This window comes from Nannobrachium achirus (assembly GCF_963921795.1).
Source record: "Nannobrachium achirus genome assembly, chromosome: 21".
Lineage (NCBI taxonomy): Eukaryota > Metazoa > Chordata > Actinopteri > Myctophiformes > Myctophidae > Nannobrachium > Nannobrachium achirus.
The window spans coordinates 37,923,387-37,944,704 of record NC_137828.1 but is presented as its reverse complement, the minus strand read 5'-3'; the positions used below and the strand labels follow the sequence as shown (position 1 = coordinate 37,944,704).

At 42.0% G+C, this 21,318-nt stretch overlaps 1 protein-coding gene across 1 annotated transcript in view; it reads right to left on the bottom strand.

Moving 5' to 3' along the window:
- LOC308306711 (sodium/hydrogen exchanger 9-like) overlaps nt 1–21,318 on the bottom strand; it is a gene marked incomplete at its 3' end in the record, with an annotated part of 88,281 nt that overhangs the window by 48,356 nt on the left and 18,607 nt on the right. Inside the window, exon 5 of the mRNA XM_080751755.1 lies at nt 15,333–15,448. Within this exon, the coding sequence (XP_080607881.1) occupies nt 15,333–15,448 (116 nt within the window). The remainder of the gene's footprint in view (nt 1–15,332; nt 15,449–21,318) is intronic.

Sequence of the window (21,318 nt, the reverse complement as noted above, 5' to 3'; positions counted from 1 at the left end):
CAGCTTGTAGATCTGCTATTTTTGGCTAAAGTTCTCAAAATATGGACGCTAGGGTTCAAGTGGTTAATATAGAAATGGAGAAAAGAAAAAAAATCACACAAAGATTTGGAGGACCCCCTGTAGTAACTCTGAGGACCCCATAGGGGTCCCGGACCCCCTGTTGAAGACCCCTGCTGTAAAACAAAACAGAATAAAACTTGTACATGTACATCATGAACACCTTGGGGAGGTCAAGCGAGAACAAGACGGCTCGGCCCGTCGTTATTAGAACATGAAAGACGGAATGATATGGTATAAAAGAGAAATCTGAGTCCAGTGCTGACAGGGATAGCCAGGCGCTGATACTGTCAAGACAAAACCCATCACGGAATACTACTGAAGGATAAAAGAGATACATTAACAGGGAGACGAACACAGTGGTGTCAGCTGTCTGTGTGGACCATCAGCTCTCTGCCAAAACGCGGCAACCGTTAGTGTAAACCATTTCTTCTCCTGCCAGAAAATGTCAGAAACCAAGGCAAACACGGCTCCAGTGTTGTTAATAAATAATAGACTGTAACATGCAAATGGAAACGGTGCCAGTATTCAGAAAACAATAGGACGATTCTGCCGAGGCAAAGACACTCGTCTCAATTTCATACAGCTCAGAACAGAGAGCACGGCGATTGGGGAAAGGAGGGGATACAGAAATACCAGTTTCAAATGCAGATTGTTATTATGGGAAATTGTCTGTGAAAACCGAAGACAGTAGAAGGACAAGAGAGTCCTATGGACATGGCTTAAATGGATACAAATTATCTATCATCAAATGAAAAACTGAGTGTTAAATCATATTTATCTCTTCCACGTGCAAATAATACTAAAGTTCATTCAGTTTTATCTTTGATTTCAAATGTCGAGTTTAGTTAAGTCTCATAAGTCTACACCGGGCTTTTCAAAGCGTGCCTATGTTGCGTGTGTACGGCGGGTTTGGAAAGATCCAATCCAAAGTAACTACTGTAAGTACATTTACTTAAATACTGTACTTAAGTACAATTTTGAGGTACTGTATTTGTACTTTACTTGCATCCAAATATTGTACTTTTACTCCACTACAATTATTTGAAAACTTTAGTTATGAGGTACTTTGTAGATTTTGATCATTATTACAAAGCATACATAATCAGCTTCAGCCCTATATACATGGCCATTTGAAAATAGCCGATCTACAAGCTCACAATGTGTCACACTCGCATCGCAACACATTGTGAGCTTGTAGATCTGCTATTTTCAAAAATTTTTATACATTTGAAACGGGACATTCTGCACTTTTGCTTTTTGTAATTTAAGTACATTTTGATTGCAATAATTTTGTACTTTTACTCAAGTAAATGTTGCAGTTTATTGCAATATTGCAGTATTGATACTTTTACTTAAGCAAAGAATGCAAGTACTTTTTCCATCACTGCGTGGATCTGAAAGTGTGTGTGTCGGTGTGCGTATGTGGGACTCGTGCGTGTCCGTACAAATTCTGTGGTGTAGTCCAGCCGTTAGTGTGTATATTATATAATCTTCTGTGTGTCAGGTATGTGAAATCTGGAGTATTAGCCTAACTGAAGTGTGAAAGTGTAAAAATGAGTTAATTTATCAGAGTCAAATTAACACACTTTGGACTGTGATTCTACTGTGTATAGCCTTCATAAATCACAGTGTGTGATAATCTGGGACTTATTGAGTTCAGACATTCTAATTACAGCTAATGAGGCTGGTACAAAGGCAAAGCTGGGGAAAGGAAGTTCAGTCAAATAAGTAATCTGACATGAAATCCTTTCACTTTTTTTAAGCAGAGCTGCAGATGTTTATGCCATTTGTGTCATGTGGCCATAAGTCAATGGTGTAAAGGAACTAATTACATTTTTGTTTTACTTTACTGGAGTATTTCCAATTCTCAGTCAAATTTAACTTTACATCTCAGGGGGAAATATTGTACCTTTACTCCACTACAATTATTTGAGAACTTTAATTAGCAGTTACTTTGTAGATTTTGATTATTATTAGGCTACAAAACATACAAAAAACACTTCAGCCCTATATACATTTTGGCCATTTGAAAATAGCCAATCTACAAACTCACAATACGACACAGCTTGTAGATCTGCAATTTTCAAAAGATTTTTGTATACATTTTAAAAGTTGTGAAATGGGACATTATGCATAATGAGTACTTTCTACTTTTGGTACTATAATTACATTTTGATGCATTTCTACATTGCAGTATTGATACTTTTATTTAAGTTAGAAATGCAAGTACTTTTTCCACCGATGCCACAAGTGTACCACTACCACACACTTAAGTAGTAGGCTAATTTGCATTTTAGCCGTGGGCAAAGCTATAATGCCAGGGAGTAAAGGAGAAGGCTAGAGTTAAGACCCTGCAGATGATTAAAACATCCAGGAGGAGCCAATTAAATCTAATGCAGGGGAACCACAGGCAGAGAGCTTCACACTTTAAATAATGCACACTCCTCACTGCTCTACAGAATTTGAGAATCTCTGGACATGGAAGGTTGTGATGAGAGACATTTGTTGTTGTCAATATGGTTGATATTAGCATCCTGTTGTTGTATATGGCCAATTTCTCCGGTAAAGATCGTGTGTATCTGTCTATCTATCTGTTGCGCGCACGCACGCACGCACACACACACACACACACACACACACACACACACACACACACACACACACACACACACACACACACACACACACACACACACACACACACACACACACACACACACACACACACACACACACACACACACACACACACACACACACACAAGCATATTCCATTCATCAAGTTTTTTTCTTCACTTTTGTATTCACCGTTAAAGGAGCTATAGTCAACTTTTTCTTGAAAAACGGATGCTAAAATAAAAATAATGTTTCGAAAATATTTTATAAAAGAAATATATGCTTCATATATGTGTTTCTGGTCAAAAATATCCACAAAAAGCGTAAAATAATGATAAAATAATCATTTTGGCCATTGTCAGACCGACACTTTGTTTACATCCAAGTCTATTCTTTTACATGCTCAGGTTTATTCTAGCTGTTGCTGCTGCCGCCGTTCACTCACGCTTTATTTTGAAGAGCCTCGGAAGCTTCGTGCGTGTGCACGTGGGTGTCCACTGAAGATTGAGGAAGATAATCCCTTTGTTTACAAAAGCTCGCGAAACTAAAATCCAAACGGGAGCCGACCATCGCGTTATAGTGTCGCTGTGAAAACAATCAGATCTCTGCTTCCCTGGCGTTCTTTTCACCTCATTCAGAGATAAAGCCCTTTTTATGTTTCAGAGTAGAATGGAAATCAATGTAACCAGCCTCCGCCATTTTCTCCCTCTCTCTCTCTCTGCTACGGGGTGACGTATGGACTCGGGTCATTCAGAGGGCAGGCAGCAGCACGTACAGTTAACCCTTCGTTGTCTCATTCAGGGACGAGTTTGGCGTGGTGACACCTAGTGGCCTTAACTTGTTACTGAACGAGTTTGGCCTCCCAAGTGTTAAGGTTCTCTGTGAGTCAAAGGCGGCATTCACACAGGCATGTTTTATTGCGATTAAAACGAATCCTGTAACGTATTGTCGGAAAATACACAACGTTTGGGCATGTGTGAAGACCCATCCATATTCTTTTTCGAATCAAAGAAACGAATGCAAATCCACAAAAAAACTGTGGTTTCGATTCGCTACAGCAAACGCTTCACTGTTGGTGTGAATCCATCCGTCTCAAATACAGGCAATGAAACATTGTGGTAGGCTATAGCCATGTGCGGGTTAAATCCATAGTTATATATAAAAGGTTAAATCCCCCTCCAGACCGTCCGCTCTTATTAGATTTCTGACCATTCTGGCCGCCCCCTCCCCTCATTGATTTAATTTCTGATCACTGCTCCCTCGATCGCGCATAGTGTATTATTTGTGAGGAGTTGCTCACAGTCAGATTAAAGGAAAGTGCCATTGGAGTCACTATTGTTAGTATTGTATAAAATATAGGCTATAGGCCTAATATAATATGGGCCGATGTGTGGGTCTCTCGCCCTTGCTCGCGCGCTCTCTCTCGCTCTCTGTGCCAAATCATGTCCAAATGGAGACGCTTTACGCGCGGAGCGCAGACAGAGGGAGCCAGGGAGGGCAAGGCGAGGGGCAGAGAGAGAGAGAGAGAGAGAGAGAGAGAGAGAGAGAGAGAGAGAGACACACACACACACACACACACACACACACACACACACACACACACACACACACACACACACACACACACACACACACACACACACACACACACACACACACACACACACACACACACACACACACACACACACACACGTTGACGTTCTCCTCTTCGTAGATATTCATATCTTGCTAAAGTATTTTCTGTCTGCTTTATTGCTGGTAGATTTTGCGAGTCCCTCCGGCCGCCACTGGTTTTATTTTTTGATTGCCCGTTTCCGACCGCAGATGAATAGGCTAACGCCTGTGCCGCAATTGTGCGGGGGTCCTGCTGTTACATTGTGAGTTGAACTTGAAGAATTAATAAACATAGGGAGATGGAGGAGGCATTATTATGCAGCTTGGATACATACATGACCTGTGGACAGACGTGGACTCAGCGATTCCTTGTTTCGGATGACAAAGAGCAGTGTGAGCGTAAACGTATCAATTAAATATGCAAGAATGTGGCAACTTCACCCCTCCCATTCGCACGACTAAACCGAATTATATTATGAGAATGTGGCCAAAGACATCACAAATACGCAAACAAATAGTCATTTCTCGGGTGAAGTATTAAGAACATACATTTAAAATCTACAGTGGACTGCAAACTTTGGGTCTGAAAAGAATAGGCATTGATCATTTCAAAAGAAAAACATATACCGTATGTGTATATATATATATATATTCTTTTTTTCCCCTACAGTACTGAATAGAGATACTGCATGCAGTTGCAAGAGAAAGCTACAGCAGAAGTAATTTCCCCTTGCTTTGCACACTGAGCAAAAAGGCAAAGAAAACACAATATGACCACCTCATAAATGATACTTTTAAGATAAGTCGCAGAATGTTAAACCAATTGGTAAATTTATCAAGCATGCCAGTGCCATGTTCTCTACACTCACTGTATTGTACTACCTTATAATATGATCAAGGAAAGTTAAAGCTATACTGTGTAAGATGCTCAACTAGTGGTCAGTAGCCCTATAGCAAACCGCGGTCGCGTTCGCGTCTTTCGCCCGTTTTTTTTTCGCCCTTCACACCCCCGCGTCTGCCTCCACAACGCCGAGAGCTATCTTTAGAGGGGTCCCTGGTTCCTGTGCGTTCAGGCATTCCGGAGAAACGGACTACTTCACCCTGCCTGGTAGGCGAGATTACCTTTTGAGTAAAGAAACACACGGGCGACTACAAATATGGCGACCCCACTTCAAGATGCGCTGTGATTGGCCGGTAGTGTACCATGTGTGCATGATCGGCGATGTGATTGGGCAACGTATACACAACGTATACAGATGATGCAGATTACGTCATTTTGGCGCGAAATCCGGTCCACGGCCAGGATCATAGAAAACATATAAAGAGAAGGCTTCAGAAGCTGAAAATAACGGAGTGGGTGTTCTAAAACTTTAGCGATTTAACAGTTAGGACAATTTTAAGATTTGTTTTATAAAAAAAGTTACATGGTACAACTTTAAATCAATCAATATCTATCTATCTATCTATATCTCATCTTCTCTATTGTCAGTTGCTCCTGTCCTGGCTGGAAATCAAACATGCTTCATTGTTTATTCATTTCAACCCCCATTTCCGCTTGGCCCTCGGCAGAACGAGATGAAAGACCAATGCAATTGATATTGAGTTTCCACAATAAGCTGACACTTCTTTACAGGTATCCTTGCTGATTGCTGATAAACCACAACATAAACATTTACCTCAGAGCCAAGGTCAAATGCGTGGCTCATTTGTGTCATTCCCATTATGGTAAACATAAATAAATAATTAAAACAGCTCAGAGAAACAAATCTATTCATACAGCTGAGTGACTCAGCACAGTGACTGCTGAGTATAAAGGAAAGGGAGGTCATCAGAGGTGACCAGCAAGAGAAGGATGCTGTTCAGTATTCAGCACATAATATGCTTACACAAACGCACACACATGCACGTACACGCCCACACAAGTGCTGGCATTTAGTGGCAGAAAGTATGCTCAATCCCAGCTGTTGATTTGAGCCTTGCGTTCATTCAAAGCATCAAAGAAAAGGTAGTTGTTGGAGGGAGGGTCACAGCCAGGTGCCCAGCACAAGGTAAGATCCAAAATTCAATTTTCCAAGGGGAAACTGTCCACAAAGGAGAGCTGGCCTTGTTTCAAAAGAGCAAGCAAGCATGATCAAATAACAATAACAACATCAAACACTTTGGGCAAAAACAGACAGCTGGCAAGTCAGATAGAAGTGGGTGGGCAGGGACTTGGGACTGTGAGCGCAACTACAGATCCCATAGCATAGCCTGTGGCAAAAATGCTAATTAAAAGCTTACATTTTGGAAACATCACCATCATCAGTCCCTGCATATGCCAATGGGCAATGCCCATGTGCAATTTTGGACAGATTGCTCAACAACACACTGAGGAGACAAAAAATGCATGAGAACTAGGAATGGGACGATATGAAAATGTCATATCACGATTATTGTGACCAAAGAAATCGCGATTTACGATATTATCGCGATAATCAAAATCCATTATGCTGGGGCGGAACATTTTCCAAAAAATAGCAGATCTACACTTGTAGATCAGCTATTTTTTGGCAAAGACATTTGATAGAGTGAAAAAAAGACTGTATCAAGTACGTATATTATACCTTTATAAGGTATAAGTACCTTTAACTAATTATAGAGGGTTTAAGTGGTACCGGATATGCAGCTCTGCAAATAAAAGGTGAATTGATCCCAGTGCATGACGGAGGACGATATCACAATAAATGAAATCTCCACGATACGATTATCGTGAGTGTTTTTTATCATCGTCTCATCAATAATGAGAACGTCCACGTAAATGTCCGTCAATTGGTCATGATGTCACTCTGACAAACAACCCTCCAAATAAAACACAGCATGGCCGTCTGTCCGGGCTATGGGAACATTACCAAGGCTCCAGATCCTATATCCTATATCCAGGGCAAAAATCCACTCGTCCGAGACAGTTTGCCCTCCTGGCCCCCAAGCTGTGGAATAAACTCCCTGTCGTACTTAGAACAACGGACTCACTCGCTAGCTTTCGCCGTGGACTGAAGACTCACCTTTTCAGACTCCACTTAAACCCTTAGCACTACTGGAAAAATCAATGACCATACATGAAGCTAGTTAGCATTTGTTTTTAGTTTGTTTTTAGAAACCTTTTTTTTCTTTACGGATTATATTGTTTTTTCTAGATAGATATTCATTAGCATTGCTGCTGATGTACTGACATTTAACCTTGTTTATTATTGTGATGTTTTATCTGCTTATTGTAAGTCGCTTTGGATTAAAAGCATGTGCTAAATGCCTAAACTGTAAACCGTAAACTGTCCTAAAAAAGAAGAAAGAAAAAAAAGTAAATGTGTGAAAAGTGAGGGATCAGCTTTGTCAGTCCCTGCATAATATCACCTCTGTGCTCTCTAAATATTAGGTTAGCATCAGCCACTGAAAAACCCTAATCGTTGTGCAGTGTGCAATTTCGGATTGATCGCGAAACCCAGTGAAGAGAAAAATAGATGAGGATGGATGAGGACAGACATAGTTTTAATTGAGTTCACAGATATTGAAAGATCAATTTCCTCAGTCCTTGCCTAGGAAAATCAGCTTGGTCAGGCCCTGCATATGCCCAATTGCCCATATTCAATTTCAGATCAAACGTGACCAACTGACTGAAAAGAATCGATTAGACTTCAGGATGGACTTTAGTACGCCAGCCCCCTTTGCTAGACAAAGTACCCCCCCCAAACATTGGGAATTTTCTAAATAATGTTATACATTAGACATTATGATAACTTGTGACACGGCACATTCTGCATAATGAGTACTTTCTACTTTTGTACTTTAAGTACATTTTGATACCAATACTTTTGTACTTTTACTCGAGTGATACAGACTTTTACTGTAATGCAGAGTATGTCTGCATTACAGTATTGATACTTTTACTTAAGTAAAACATTTGAGTACTTTTTCCACCACTGCTGGTGGTACACAGAGGAGTCTCCCAAAAAAGAAGAAAAAAGACAAGTGGAGTGAAATAGAACCAGGTCTACAGGTAGGCCTAGTTCTTCTGACCCAGCAATTGGTTGAAATAGGCTCCTCAGCTGTGCTGAAATGAGCGTAGCCGCTAACGGAGAATTTGAGAATGCAATTGTTTAGAAATATCATCAGTTGTGCAGATGCTTAGATGGACTGACTGCAGTAGACTAAGCGGCTATGTTAGCACAGTTTGCATGGGAAGTACATAGATGTAGTAGTTAAAGCCATACTGTGTAAGTTGCCCAACTAGTGGTCATTAGCCCTATAGCAAACCGCGGTCGCGTCCGCGTCTTTCGTCCGTTTTTCGTACCTTCAGACCCCCGCGTCTGCCTCCACCTCGCTGAGATCTATCTTTTAAGGGGTCCCTTGTTCCTGTGCGTTCAGTAATTCCAGAGATACGGACTCCTTCACCCTGCCTGGTAGGCGAAATTACCTAGAGAAGGGATGGTACAAACGGGCGACAACAAATATGGCTGCCATAGCGACCCCACTTCAAGATGCGCTGTGATTGGCCGGCAGTTGTATAACCCTCGCTGTGATTGGCCGGTAGTGTGATGACGCAATTTTGGCGCGAGATCCGGTCCACGGCAAGGATCTCAGTTTACATATAGAGAAGGCTTTACAGGCTGAAATTCACGGCGCGGATCTTCTAAAACTTTTGTGATTTAATAGTTAGGAGAATTTTAAGATTTGTTTTATAAAAAAAGTTACATAGTACAACTTTAAATATGGTCATCAAATTATTGGCTTAGGAATGCAACAAAAAGTAAAACATCTCCATGAATTTAAGGAATAAATTGGCCTTTTGTATTAACTGTGCATAGCTGAATAGGATGGGGTAGCACAAGTCTGATAGCACAAAGATTTATAATGAAATAAAGGCTATAAAAATGTGCATTTATTGATATATTATTAGATTAGATAGACATCGTAGGACCGAAATACATAATATGAATCAATAACGGATGTCCATAATTTATGGAGATTCGCGATGCACGTTGTCCATCGATGTGTTTGCAGTTGGTTGGTGTGTGCTTGGTGCTTCGTGGATTCTCACCAGTCAATAATCTAATCGAACAACATTTCTAAAACCAGCAGTTAGACAAATCCTGGCATGTATGTTTTCCCTTTCCCTCTATGGCACGTTCCATAAACGTAATTAAATTGTTATTGATGTGCAATATATATATATATATATATATATATATATATATATATATATATATATATAAATAATAATAATAATAAAAAATATATATATCCACAGATGTCTGTACCGAGCTTCCGGCGCCGATTTACAAGCTCACAACGGGTTGCATCTGCGATGCGACGTGAGCTTGTACGTCTGCTGTTAAACCCGGAAGTTTGGTCCCGATGGTCTCCAGTAAACTCCCGCGGAAACTTGTGGATATATATACTAGAAGTTTCGGGCCGCAAAAGTCTAGAGTTCAGGCCGCTGCGCGGCCTTCACCGCCATGTTGCGGCAGTGTGGTGTGTGTAATGGCCAAATATGGGTAGTTCTTTTTTTGAGAAAAAAAAAGTTTTTTGGAAAAAAAAAAACACGCGCGCGCGCACACACACACACACACACACACACACACACACACACATACACACCCCTCTGTTGTAATTCGATACTCTACTCTGCTCAGCTCCTCTCCCCCCCCCCCCCCCCCTCCCTCTATGTTCTGGCTCGTTGACCTGAATAACCCCTGGCCTCTGACCCTGGCTGCAGCTGCACAGTGAGTGGGGTCCTATAGCAGCCAAAAGAGCTGGCTAAAATGTGCCTGAATAATTTTGTTTTATATTACTGTACGCAATGTAAGTACATAGCATGGTGGCAAATGTGCCTATAACGTTGCCAGAGTACTGAGCAGTACGTGTACCAAGTGTGGAGCCTCTAGGATAACTGGTTTGCTGGGAATAGGGAACATACCATTTGGCACTCCATGTTGGCACTCCATGGACCCCTTCACCAATACTATATGTAAGATATATATATATACAAACGGGCAACGGAAATCTGTGTCCCGCAGATGTTGTTGTGTCACTCTTGTTTGTTACTGTGAGGATTATCTGACCAATCAGTAAGTGCAACGTGTAGAGTAGGTACAGTATTGAAAAGCCAGCATTTGATTCCTTTACATGGAAACACAAGGATGTGACCAGGGGTGACCAAATTCTGGGCCCTGGGCACAAGGATTCACTGCGGACCCCACATGAATGTTCTTCATGGGTGAGGGTTTAACCCATTTAGACTGGGAACGCATTATTACGCATTATTTTGTGCTTTAACAATTGAAAAATAGCAGATATACAAGCACACATGAAGCTTGTAGATGCGCTATTTTTGAAAATTTGTGAAAGTTTGTGCAAGTCTTTGAATATTTTTGACCCATTCTTTAATGTCTTCTAAATCCTTCTAAGGTTTTTTGAAAAACCTATGTTTCTATGTCAGTGGTACTCAAACTTTTTCATGTGAAGGACCCCCACAATTACCGGTATATGTATTTGACCCCCATATAAAAATATTTTTTTCCAGGGACATCCAGAAGCAAAGTTTTAGTTAAATGTTACATATATTCAAAGATTTGCACACATTTCTCCCCCCCTTGTGTTGTGACGCCCCTGTATAGGCCTATGGGAATGGGTTAGCCATGAAATCAGGATTTTCCCTCCCTTTTCCTCTGTCGATGCCCCCAGATTGTTCGGTTGTTCATGTTGTCATGACATGGCATGCTCCCTCATACTATGTGCGCTTGCAAAATAATTCAAAAGAAAGCTGAAATCACCCCAATCCATGTACTGCCCCGGTCGTCATGGAAACCCAATTCCACTTTCAGTTATTCATCAGCCTCCACAGTAACACCATAAGTTCAGGCGAGTAGACAAAATTAGAAGTGTGCTCCTGTGAGTGCAGGTCTCAATCAGTGTTGATTTTGACAGCACTATGTCGTTTTAGTCATAGTCCTTTGAATAAAATTCCATTTAGTTTTAGTAATATTTTAGCCATCAGATTTTGGGGTTTTACTCCTGTCCTGTTTTAGTCCTGACTAAATATCATACAACAAAATCTACAGTTGATTTAGTTGCCTGAAATGTATTTTGGCCATTTTGCAATGGCATGTTAACGCCTGAATAGCACGTCTACAAGCTCACAACGTGTCACAGTTGTGGCATATGCCCGGTATGCCAGATGTCCAGGCAACCCTTGGCACGTGCTATGGACAGAAGTGGACTGTAGCAGGTCCTTTTGGAGGTGCGCCCCTCAACATGCGACTGCAATTTGGGTATGACTGGATCTACAAACTCACAACAAGTAGTTAGAGATAGAAACCTATCCATCTACAGTATAATATCCTCATCTAGTCTTCCGACATCTGTTGCTGACAGGTAATGTTAGGAGGACCACATTTGTCGGTCTTATTGGGGAAAGGTACAAACACAATCTCCACTCCCTGGCCTTTTGGCCTGACGGAGATCTTTACTTCACAAATAATACAGTTGAAGGGGTCGAATGGGAGTCTAATTAGGAAGAGAGTCAGGAGGACACATTACCATACTTTGGATGTTCAGTGAAAACCAATCTCACAGGCCACTGGATTTGATTATGTGATTTTTACTAGTGTGATATCAAATTGAAACTCGCACATTGGCTATGTTACAAGCAACAGGAAATTATTGCAATAATTGTTGCCCTGTTGAAATGTCCTCAAAGGCATTACGGCAAAACCCTCCACCATAATTTGAACACAGGATGAAGCGGAAAACCACATTATCACTGGTGGATTTAATGTATGCTGCTGTTGAGATGCTCAGTCTCGCAGGCATTAAATGTCTGATGATGACTAATTCTCTCCAAAAAACAAACATTACTGAATCCAACAAGCCTTTTTGAAAGCAATATACACAGGACACCAAGGTCGCCACATACTGTAAACGCAGAGATAAAACTGCAAATAAGAACTGTGGCACCAGAGGATTAGGAATCTCCCCAGTGATAAATTGGCTGAGAGTTTCAGAGAACCTTGTGTTCCTCTTTAAATGTTCTTTAATTGTTTTTGTTTTAAACATAAAAATCTGTAACAAAAAAACTAAACGAAATAAAATCTGTAACAAAAATAAATACATTAAATAATAATAATAAAAAAGTGTGTGGGGTGGGGGGGGGGGGGGATCATAAGTTCTTGACTTGAGGTAATTAGATGAATAAGACAATAATTATGATTTGGTTAAGTTGTCTAAACCTAACCCTCTGGGGTGCATGCAAGGTGCAACATCCAGTTGTCTTCTCTAGAAGCATGAATCATGAGTTTGCCTATAGGCACCAGTAAGACGCCTAGTAAGTACAAAAAGTATTATCAAAATATACTTTAAGTACCAAAAGTAGAAAGTACTCATTATTCAGAATGTCCCATTACAAGTTTTCATATATATAGAAATAGCAGACCTACAAGCTCACAATGCCTCGCATCGCAAGCTTGTATATCGGCTATTTTCAAATGGCCGAAACGTATATAGGGCTGAAATGGTTAATGTACTGTATGTTTTGTAATAACAATCAAAATCTACAGTAACTAGTCAGTTCTGTTCTGAGTTAAACAGTCCGATCTGTTTATAATATACTCAGCCACATTAACAAATGCACTAAGTACAAAGTAGCTTCAATGTAGTAAGCTAATTGTACAAAGTAGCATCTAGTGCAGCTCAGTTCATTTTTATGAAGCTTAGCTTAGCTTTCCCAAAATTGTCAGTGACAAACATTTCAGACGGCTGCCTGTCACACACAGGGTTATGATATAGGAAAATAAAAAGTCCTCGTCTCGTTGAAATTATGTGTATGTAAAGGCAGCAAGTTGGACATTTAATGGATCCTTCTATTATTGGTGTAAAGTAACTAGTACACGTACGTACACATACTTTTACTAAAGTACCATTTTGATGTATTTTTACTGGAGTATTTCCAAGTTTCAATACTTGTACTTCTACTCCACTGCATCTCAGAGGAAAATAGACTTTTACTCCACTGCAATTATTTGAATTACTTGTTACTTTGTAAAAACATACATTAACCTCTTCAGCCATGGCTATTTGAAAATAGAAGATCTTACAACACATCGCAAAAGCGACACGTTGTGAGCTTGCCTTGTACCGGTAGATCTGCTATTTTTAAGGATTTTTATACATTTTGAAACTTGTGAAATGGGATATTGTGCATAGTGAGTACTTTTAGTACGCCAGTACTTTTTGCGATTGTAGGTCACATTTACTATAAAAACCTCCAGATCCTGTGAGTGCGTCACAGCACGTGACACCTCATCCCAGCTCAGCAAAGAGTTTTTAGATATAGCTGACCTGTTCTCATCACAATGATGTTGCAAATGAATTCCGTCCTTGTTTGACATCATTGAGACATAGACCTATGACATATGGAGATCCCTGATGTCATCAATTGTCACATTCGCAAATTAATTCTGTCCTTGTCCCTTTAATGACCATACATGGAGATCCCTAATGTCATCATATTAAAGATGGGGTGCCATGATCCCCCCCCGCCCAAAAAAAAAACATGATCTGTTATTATGATTATACTAGGAGGAAGATTTTTTTTCCCAAAAAAAAAGGTGCGTGGTGACCAAGCTGAAGTTAGCTACACACTAATGATGTCATTAGATCTGTATTTTTTGATCAGGCCTTTTGACTCAGAGGCTTTCAGCTTTCAGGAAGAAACCAAAAATACACAGGGAAGGCAAATCTGCAAATTATAACCCCACCCGGTGGTCTATTAGAGTAATTAATGTTAACTCCATAGACACATACAAAACAGAAAAAGTACAAAACTATATGGCACCACCTCTTTAAGCCCACATCTAGGAATGCCCATATATGGACATATTGTCCATATATGGGCATCATGTGGTCTATGATGTCATTCATCTCCATATTTGGGAAAATATGGCCACATTTTGTCCAACTTAAACCAACCAACCAGGTCTGTGCATTTTTTTTGGGTCAAAGTTGATCTCACGCCAAAGTCGCCCAGTAGTCTGCTGTCACCCAGGCGGATGTGTGCACAAGCCCATGTGCGCGACCTCGCCTTTTAGGGCGAGGTCCTTAGGGCGTCTTACTGGTACTCAAGTACATTTTACTATACCCGAGTCACCCGACTTTTACTTGCAACAAAGTATTTCTGCAGTACATGGTGGTATTGATACTTTTACTCAAGTAAGAAATGTGAGCACTTCTTCCACCACTGTCCTCTGTGAGAGAGGCAGAGAGCAGGCACTACAGACAGTCTGGAGAGGTTTCTGCCTTTGGGGGCCACTGACTGACACATCGCATCTTGAATCTAATCAAAGTGATGAGAGTGACGGGGTTGGCGAGAGACGAGCACAGTGTGCTGCGGCACTCCCGACATCAGGCTGCGTGATAGCCAGTCACGGTGTAACGCCTGACACTCTCCGAGATCAGACGCTTATCGTGATGAATAATTAGCAAAAGAGAACATTAACCGCTATTGTCACCATGTTGTGATAGGCTGTATGAACCTTTTCGATTAGCCTTGAGTCACGGATATTATGCCATGTTTCCACTTATTGACGGTGCAAGAAACTCAGAACCATTAAGGCTTTTATGTGGACACAATGAACCTTTGCTGCGTGTCACTCCTCATCTCTCTCTCCTTTTTCCTATCAGTCTACAGTCCTATCAATAAAGGCATAAAAGCCCCAAAACATATCTTAAAAAAAGAAATCTATATTTTTCCTGCAAAATCCATTACAGTAGTGCCAAACCTCAAATTAATGTTCATGTGCCTAATAACATTTAGATAGCTGCATTCTAATATGATTCTAGCATCATCCTTTTTGTTCTCTCTACCTCAGCAAAGGTGTGTGATTTTCCAGTAGAATAGGCGTATGTACTGCAGATTCTTGCCATGCATTATTATTTGGTCATGTGATGTGATTTTTCTTTTTTTTTAAACTGGAAATGACTACGGTCTTCATGTCTTCATGTGTAACTACCTGGGTCAGTGGCGGACATCAAGGCTCCAAACAGAAGGCAATCGGTGAGGAGGAAGTCGTCATCTGCAGCTTGGCCCGCGAGCACCATCAGCCTGCTGAAAGCGTACACGCAGGCCCTGGGAGGGAGGGAGGGAGGGAGGATGGAAGGACACACAGTGGAGTCATCAGGGAGATGCCTATCTGTCATCCCTCTAACCACAGCAGGGCTTCCCCCAGTGTAGTTTGGGTAATGGGGCCAGACGCAGCCAGCAGCAGGTGAGCTGACCTGCTTTCCGCTCAGAGGCTGCTTAGCACAGGTGGACTCGTGCAAACAGCCTGACAGCACCGGGGCTGCGTTAGCTTAGCCGCTTAGCCATTGGGTTGCCCATCCTGGCATGTACGTGTACAGCCACCGCCTGCCCCAACACAAGTTGTCTGTGTGTTCGTTCACACACGCACGCGCGCACGCACACACACACACACACACACACACACACACACACACACACACACACACACACACACACACACACACACACACACACACACACACACACACACACACACACACACACACACACACACACACACACACACACACACACACGTGCGCGCGCGAGGTGACACTCTTGCTAATAAAGCATCTCAGCGCCCATCCATCTTTTGCCCTGGGATCATTTTATGACTGTATTATAAGCACTCAGACATAATGCTTTAAAAGAGAAGAAGAGTTATGACCGTGGGGAGTTCCACGGGTACAATGGACTGCAAAGCTGGAGGAGCATATTTGTGAAGGGCATATCAACCATAAACAAGTAATGGTAATACAGCAGAATCATTACAACCTGCTTAAATCTGAGCAGAACGCCCAGGCGTTCTAAGTGGTAATTCAGACAGAGTGCTGCAATACTTCTCTGTAATGTTGACATCATGGGACATATGGGTCATGTCTTGGCCATCTGACCAGATCTTCATATATGGGCATAAAAGGGATTCTGGGGAATACCCATATATGGACTTTTACATAGGTGATGTCACCTGTGTCCTGTGACATCACCTGTGATGTCACAGTGATGTGTCAGGGGAACGACAGTGTCAGGTGTGACCTTCAGAGACAGTGGTTTTCAACCGGGGACCACCAGTTGTCCTTGAGGGGTTTCCTTGAGGTGGTCCCAAGCCTAAATGATGGAGAGTTGGTAACCAAATGGACCCTTATAGATCTTTAACTCTTGAGAGTGTAACATACCGGAAAATAGCAGATCTTCAAGTGTGTCTGATCTAATGCCTTTTGAGCTTGTAGATCGGCTATTTTGGCATGTGTCACCGTCACATGACAAATTATAAATGAATCTGAGCGTGAATATTTAGCTTAAAAGGAGCATGTCACCCATATTCAATCTCACCTTCATAATGATTGGTGCTCACTGATGCTCACTATAAGATGGTGCCATTTCTGTCTAATCACTCTGCGTCTCAGAGGTGGGCTGTGGTCAGGTCTCTGAACCGTCAAACAATGTCATCATCAGTGGTTATTTCAGACCTTTTTTTTATATATATTCTTTGATTGATGCAGCAACACTGGCTTCTATTTCAGCGTGCTAACTTTCCAGGAAGACAAAAGCTGTAGATTCTAATAGCATGGAATCCCTGCTGTCATGGTTGGTTTCTGAACCGTCCACACTACAGTCCACCTCTGACAGTGAGTGAGTGGCAGCTTATAATGAGCATTAGTGAGGACCAATTATACAAAGATACAGTTGAAAATGGGTGAAGTCTTCTTCTTTCGTGTATCATCGTCCTTCAGATTGTTAGCTTTATCTGTGAGGGACACCGGATAACAATAACATAGTTAGCTCAGCATGTGAGGAACGCAAATCATGTGTTTGCAATGTGCGTGAGACTGTAATGCCATGAGTCACATAAATCTCCATGAATCATACCCTGTCTCAAACATGCACTATCTAATAATTTATTAATTTACAGAATGTCTGTCCGCTGACGGCCGTCTGTCTACAATACTCGCCTGGGTTCCCAAGGCTAACAATACTGTGACATCATCATAGTAATGATGTCACAGAATGGCCTGGACACGGAATACCATATATGGGCATAAACGGGTGAAACAGTGCCCAAACTTTCTGACATTACTGATACTGCCACCTGTACTGCCAATGTGTCTCCGCCATGATAACATCCGCATGCTGAAACAATGGCCAAATATGGAGATGACCGACATCACTGAGACCGCCGCCCTTGGTAACAGCCGCCAGGGCCACCGCTAGGGTAGAGAGAACGGGCGCACAGGGCCTCGCACCTGGAGGGCCTCGCGCTAGGCTTTTTTTTAATTTTTACAATCACTTTTTTTAACTCATTTGCTGCTATTTTAAACATAGGTTGAACTGTTTTCCTGCCAAATTGTCCTTACCTTTTAACGTGGGCACATGTACACATCGTGCACTCTGTGCGCGACTCATCTAGTAGACGTGTAGACTCGACAACAGCTTTCGAATAAAAAAACCCCCATTGAAATAGACATATCCGTTGCGAGGCTGTATCCCTGCTTATCCGCCAGTGTTTACATGAAAAAACCAGCTGTGCGCTATGGTAACACGTGGGCACGTTTGCGCACATAGCAGACGATATGTGCGCAGATCATATGCCAGGCGGGTAGAGGAATCAAACAGCTACCAAATAAAAAAAGAATGCATGAAAAAAGACCATTCTATGGCCGTGCAGCTCCTTCCTTTGTTTACAATGAAAACCCTATGGGACAGGAGCTACGATTGGACGTCAGACCGGATATGGAAACCTATATCCGGTCCAAACCGGAAATACGACCGGATACAGTTAGGAGGCGGGCCTAAAGAGCCAGAATCGGCTACAATGAGCGTTCATACTTTTAATCGTTTCATAATGATAAAAGCTAATTAAATCTTCGGGCTCCTCGGGCATCGCAGAGTGGTACAGCGGAAATCTCCGGTTTCGACGGGGATCGCAGGAAATAAGTTAACAAATCACTTTCCATCACAGACCTAAAATCTAGGTTTGCTTACAATCAGGGGTCTTCAACGTTTTCAGGCCGGGGACCCCCAAACTGATGGGGAGATGAAGCAGGGACCCCCTACCACCTCGTAGGGTGGGGGGGTCGGGGCTACGACACATTTCTTATTTTAAACATGTACTGTACAAGTTACAGCGAGCAGGGTGGGCCGTACCACTACCATTTCTAAACATACTACTTATTAACTGAGAACCAATGTCAATAATATCAACAATCTGTCAATTGCATAGTAATCATGTATTCAAGCTATTCAAAATGGATAGAATCATGATTTATTTTTTTACATAAATGTGAAAAATGGCAAAAAAAAGAAAAACATATTTTTTGAAATCTTTTTTTTTTTTTTTTTTCAATAATTTCGCGGACCCCCTGCAGTACCTCCGCGGACCCCCTAGGGGTCGCGGACCCCCTGTTGAAGACCCCTGTAAGGCTTACATGATGAATCCGCCTAAATAATCATGGCATGGGGTGTAGTGGTGGAGGGGATCTGGGTTTTGGTCAATTTATTTAGTTTTGTTTTCATATTAAATCTTCACACAAACACCTCAACCTGCAGGATGGAGACAGAGCCTGTCAACCGATTGGCTGTGATATCTCCCTGACAACCAGCAACAACCAGTAAAACGGCTGACTGTCCCTTCGGGCTATGGGATTTAATGTATCTTGAGACACGGGATCCTACAACTTGATGCAGCGTTCCCTTCCCTTCCGTTACTTACTTATGAAAAAGATCTAGTTGAGAGAGAGAGAGAGCATCATATCTGCGTGAGGTAAGGCCAGGGTAATGTTCTACAAAGTTATGAGGAATCCCCTCATCTGACAACATGACGATCTTGTCAGTGTCTGATTGGATAGACTTCGCTCAGGGCCTCGCATTTCTCCCAGTCGGCTCTGACAGCCGCATGCTGACACAGTGCCCAAATATGGAGACAACTGACATCACTGATGCTTGTGGGTTCCTCAACATTACCCCCGGGCAAGGACTAGTTATAGAATAAATCAAAAAATAAATAAATACAATACAATACTTCATCTTGACATCTCATCACTTGTAGTCCTGCCTCGTCTTCTTTACAAAATAAGAGATAAGAAAAACATTCAGAAATGTCAGTTCAGCGTCGCAGACTACAATATAACTTAAACTAGAGCAGGGGTCTTCAACAGGGGGTCCGGGACCCCTAGGGGGTCCTCAGAGTTACCACAGGGGGCCGCCAAATCTTTGTGTGATATGATCATGTTTTTTTTTTACATTAACCACTTTTGAACCCTGAGCATCCCTGATTCCCTATTCTGAGTGGAACATTAGCCAAAAATAGCAGACCTACAGTACAAGCGAGCTTGTAGATCGGCTATTTCTAGCAAAAGAGGTTTGGTGTAGAGGGAAAAGAAGATCAGACCATGTATTGACGGTTCAACACATTAATCCAACATACACTGTCTGATGACAGTGCTGTCAAACAAGTCTAAGCTGTCTACAAAATCTATGAACATTTTTAATTTGCAACACAATTGTATACAATATATAGGCTCTGGCGGTCCCTGCTTCATCTCTCTCTCAGCTAAGGGGTCCTTGGCCTGAAAACGTTGAAGACCACTGAACTAGAGCAGCAAAGATGTTTAGCGCCGAGCCTGTTCCTGTGCAACATCCCAGAAGAATCAGTGTCTCACCAGGCCCTCTCTGGGGAACTTATGTGTCCTTTAGCACAACCCCGTAACCATGGTTACCCAACACACCCCTCGTCTCCAGGGCAGGATTTAATGTATGACTCTCAGGGAAAACGACCTGACTTTCAACCGTGCATAGTGCTGTAGATAGGGAGGGGGAGGGAGGGGGAGAGGGGGGGAGAGAGAGAGAGAGAGAGAGAGAGAGAGAGAGAGAGAGAGAGAGAGAGAGAGAGAGAGAGAGAGAGCGAGAGAAGAGGAGTGGACTGGAGATTAATACAAATCTGTGTGTGAGCAAAAGGGTTGGTCAAGTCTGGTGCCTTTTAGCATACGAAAAATACTGCGCGTGACACAACATGTCAAACCCTGCCCTTCTCCCCCAGGGGTGCATGCATTCCCCCATTCATGGAGTGAGACCAAAGAGGAAGGAGAGAGAAGAGGAAAGATAATTGATAACATCTGTAACCTTTAGATCCAACAACAGATTAGGCTACTGAGAGTCAGTTGAGGTCAGTTTGTTCCAGCTCGTGCCCTGCAATCTGAAGAACCATTAACTTTGACAAAGGGTTAAAAGGCGGTGTCTGTTGACAGTTGGTCATATTCACACAGTGTCCATTTTGTTTGTACGTTTGTACGTACGTCATACTCAGAATCTCCCCGTCCCAAGTATGACTTAAAAATTAAATGGCCATCTGAATGTGAATTGAACTATAACATGCACAAAACTGTGCGTGTGTGTGAATGTATCTGAGAACTATCCAACCACCGACTTCAAACTCTGCCGGTTGTCAAGAACCGCTGTTCCGACATAATTATGATGACATCAGGGATCTCCATATATGGGCATAAAGGGGACCCAGATAAACGGGTACAACAGGTGTTGCATAACTGGGTGGGGCATGCATTCCCGACTTACATTGTTCCCGAGTGGTCTAATCATAAATGCTGTAAGAGTCCCTGCACGTGTGTGCGTGTATCTGTCCTTTGTGTATTTCTAGGACCGTTCGACCATAAACTCTGCATGCATATCGCCATGGACCGGAGGGATTGCTGTGCTATAAATCCACAAATCCACATGTTAGATATTTTATAGTCAATTGTGTATTAGATTTTGATTTGTATCATAATGTAAGCTCAGAATGGACAGTTATGTAACTGGCAATATAAGAAGTCCTTGCTCCATGGCCTACTCTTTCTCTGCCATGCAAGTTGTGACTACAGTATATCCTATCCACGATGCCTCAGCACAGACAACCTTGCCACCGAGAGGAGCCTTCGACCCTG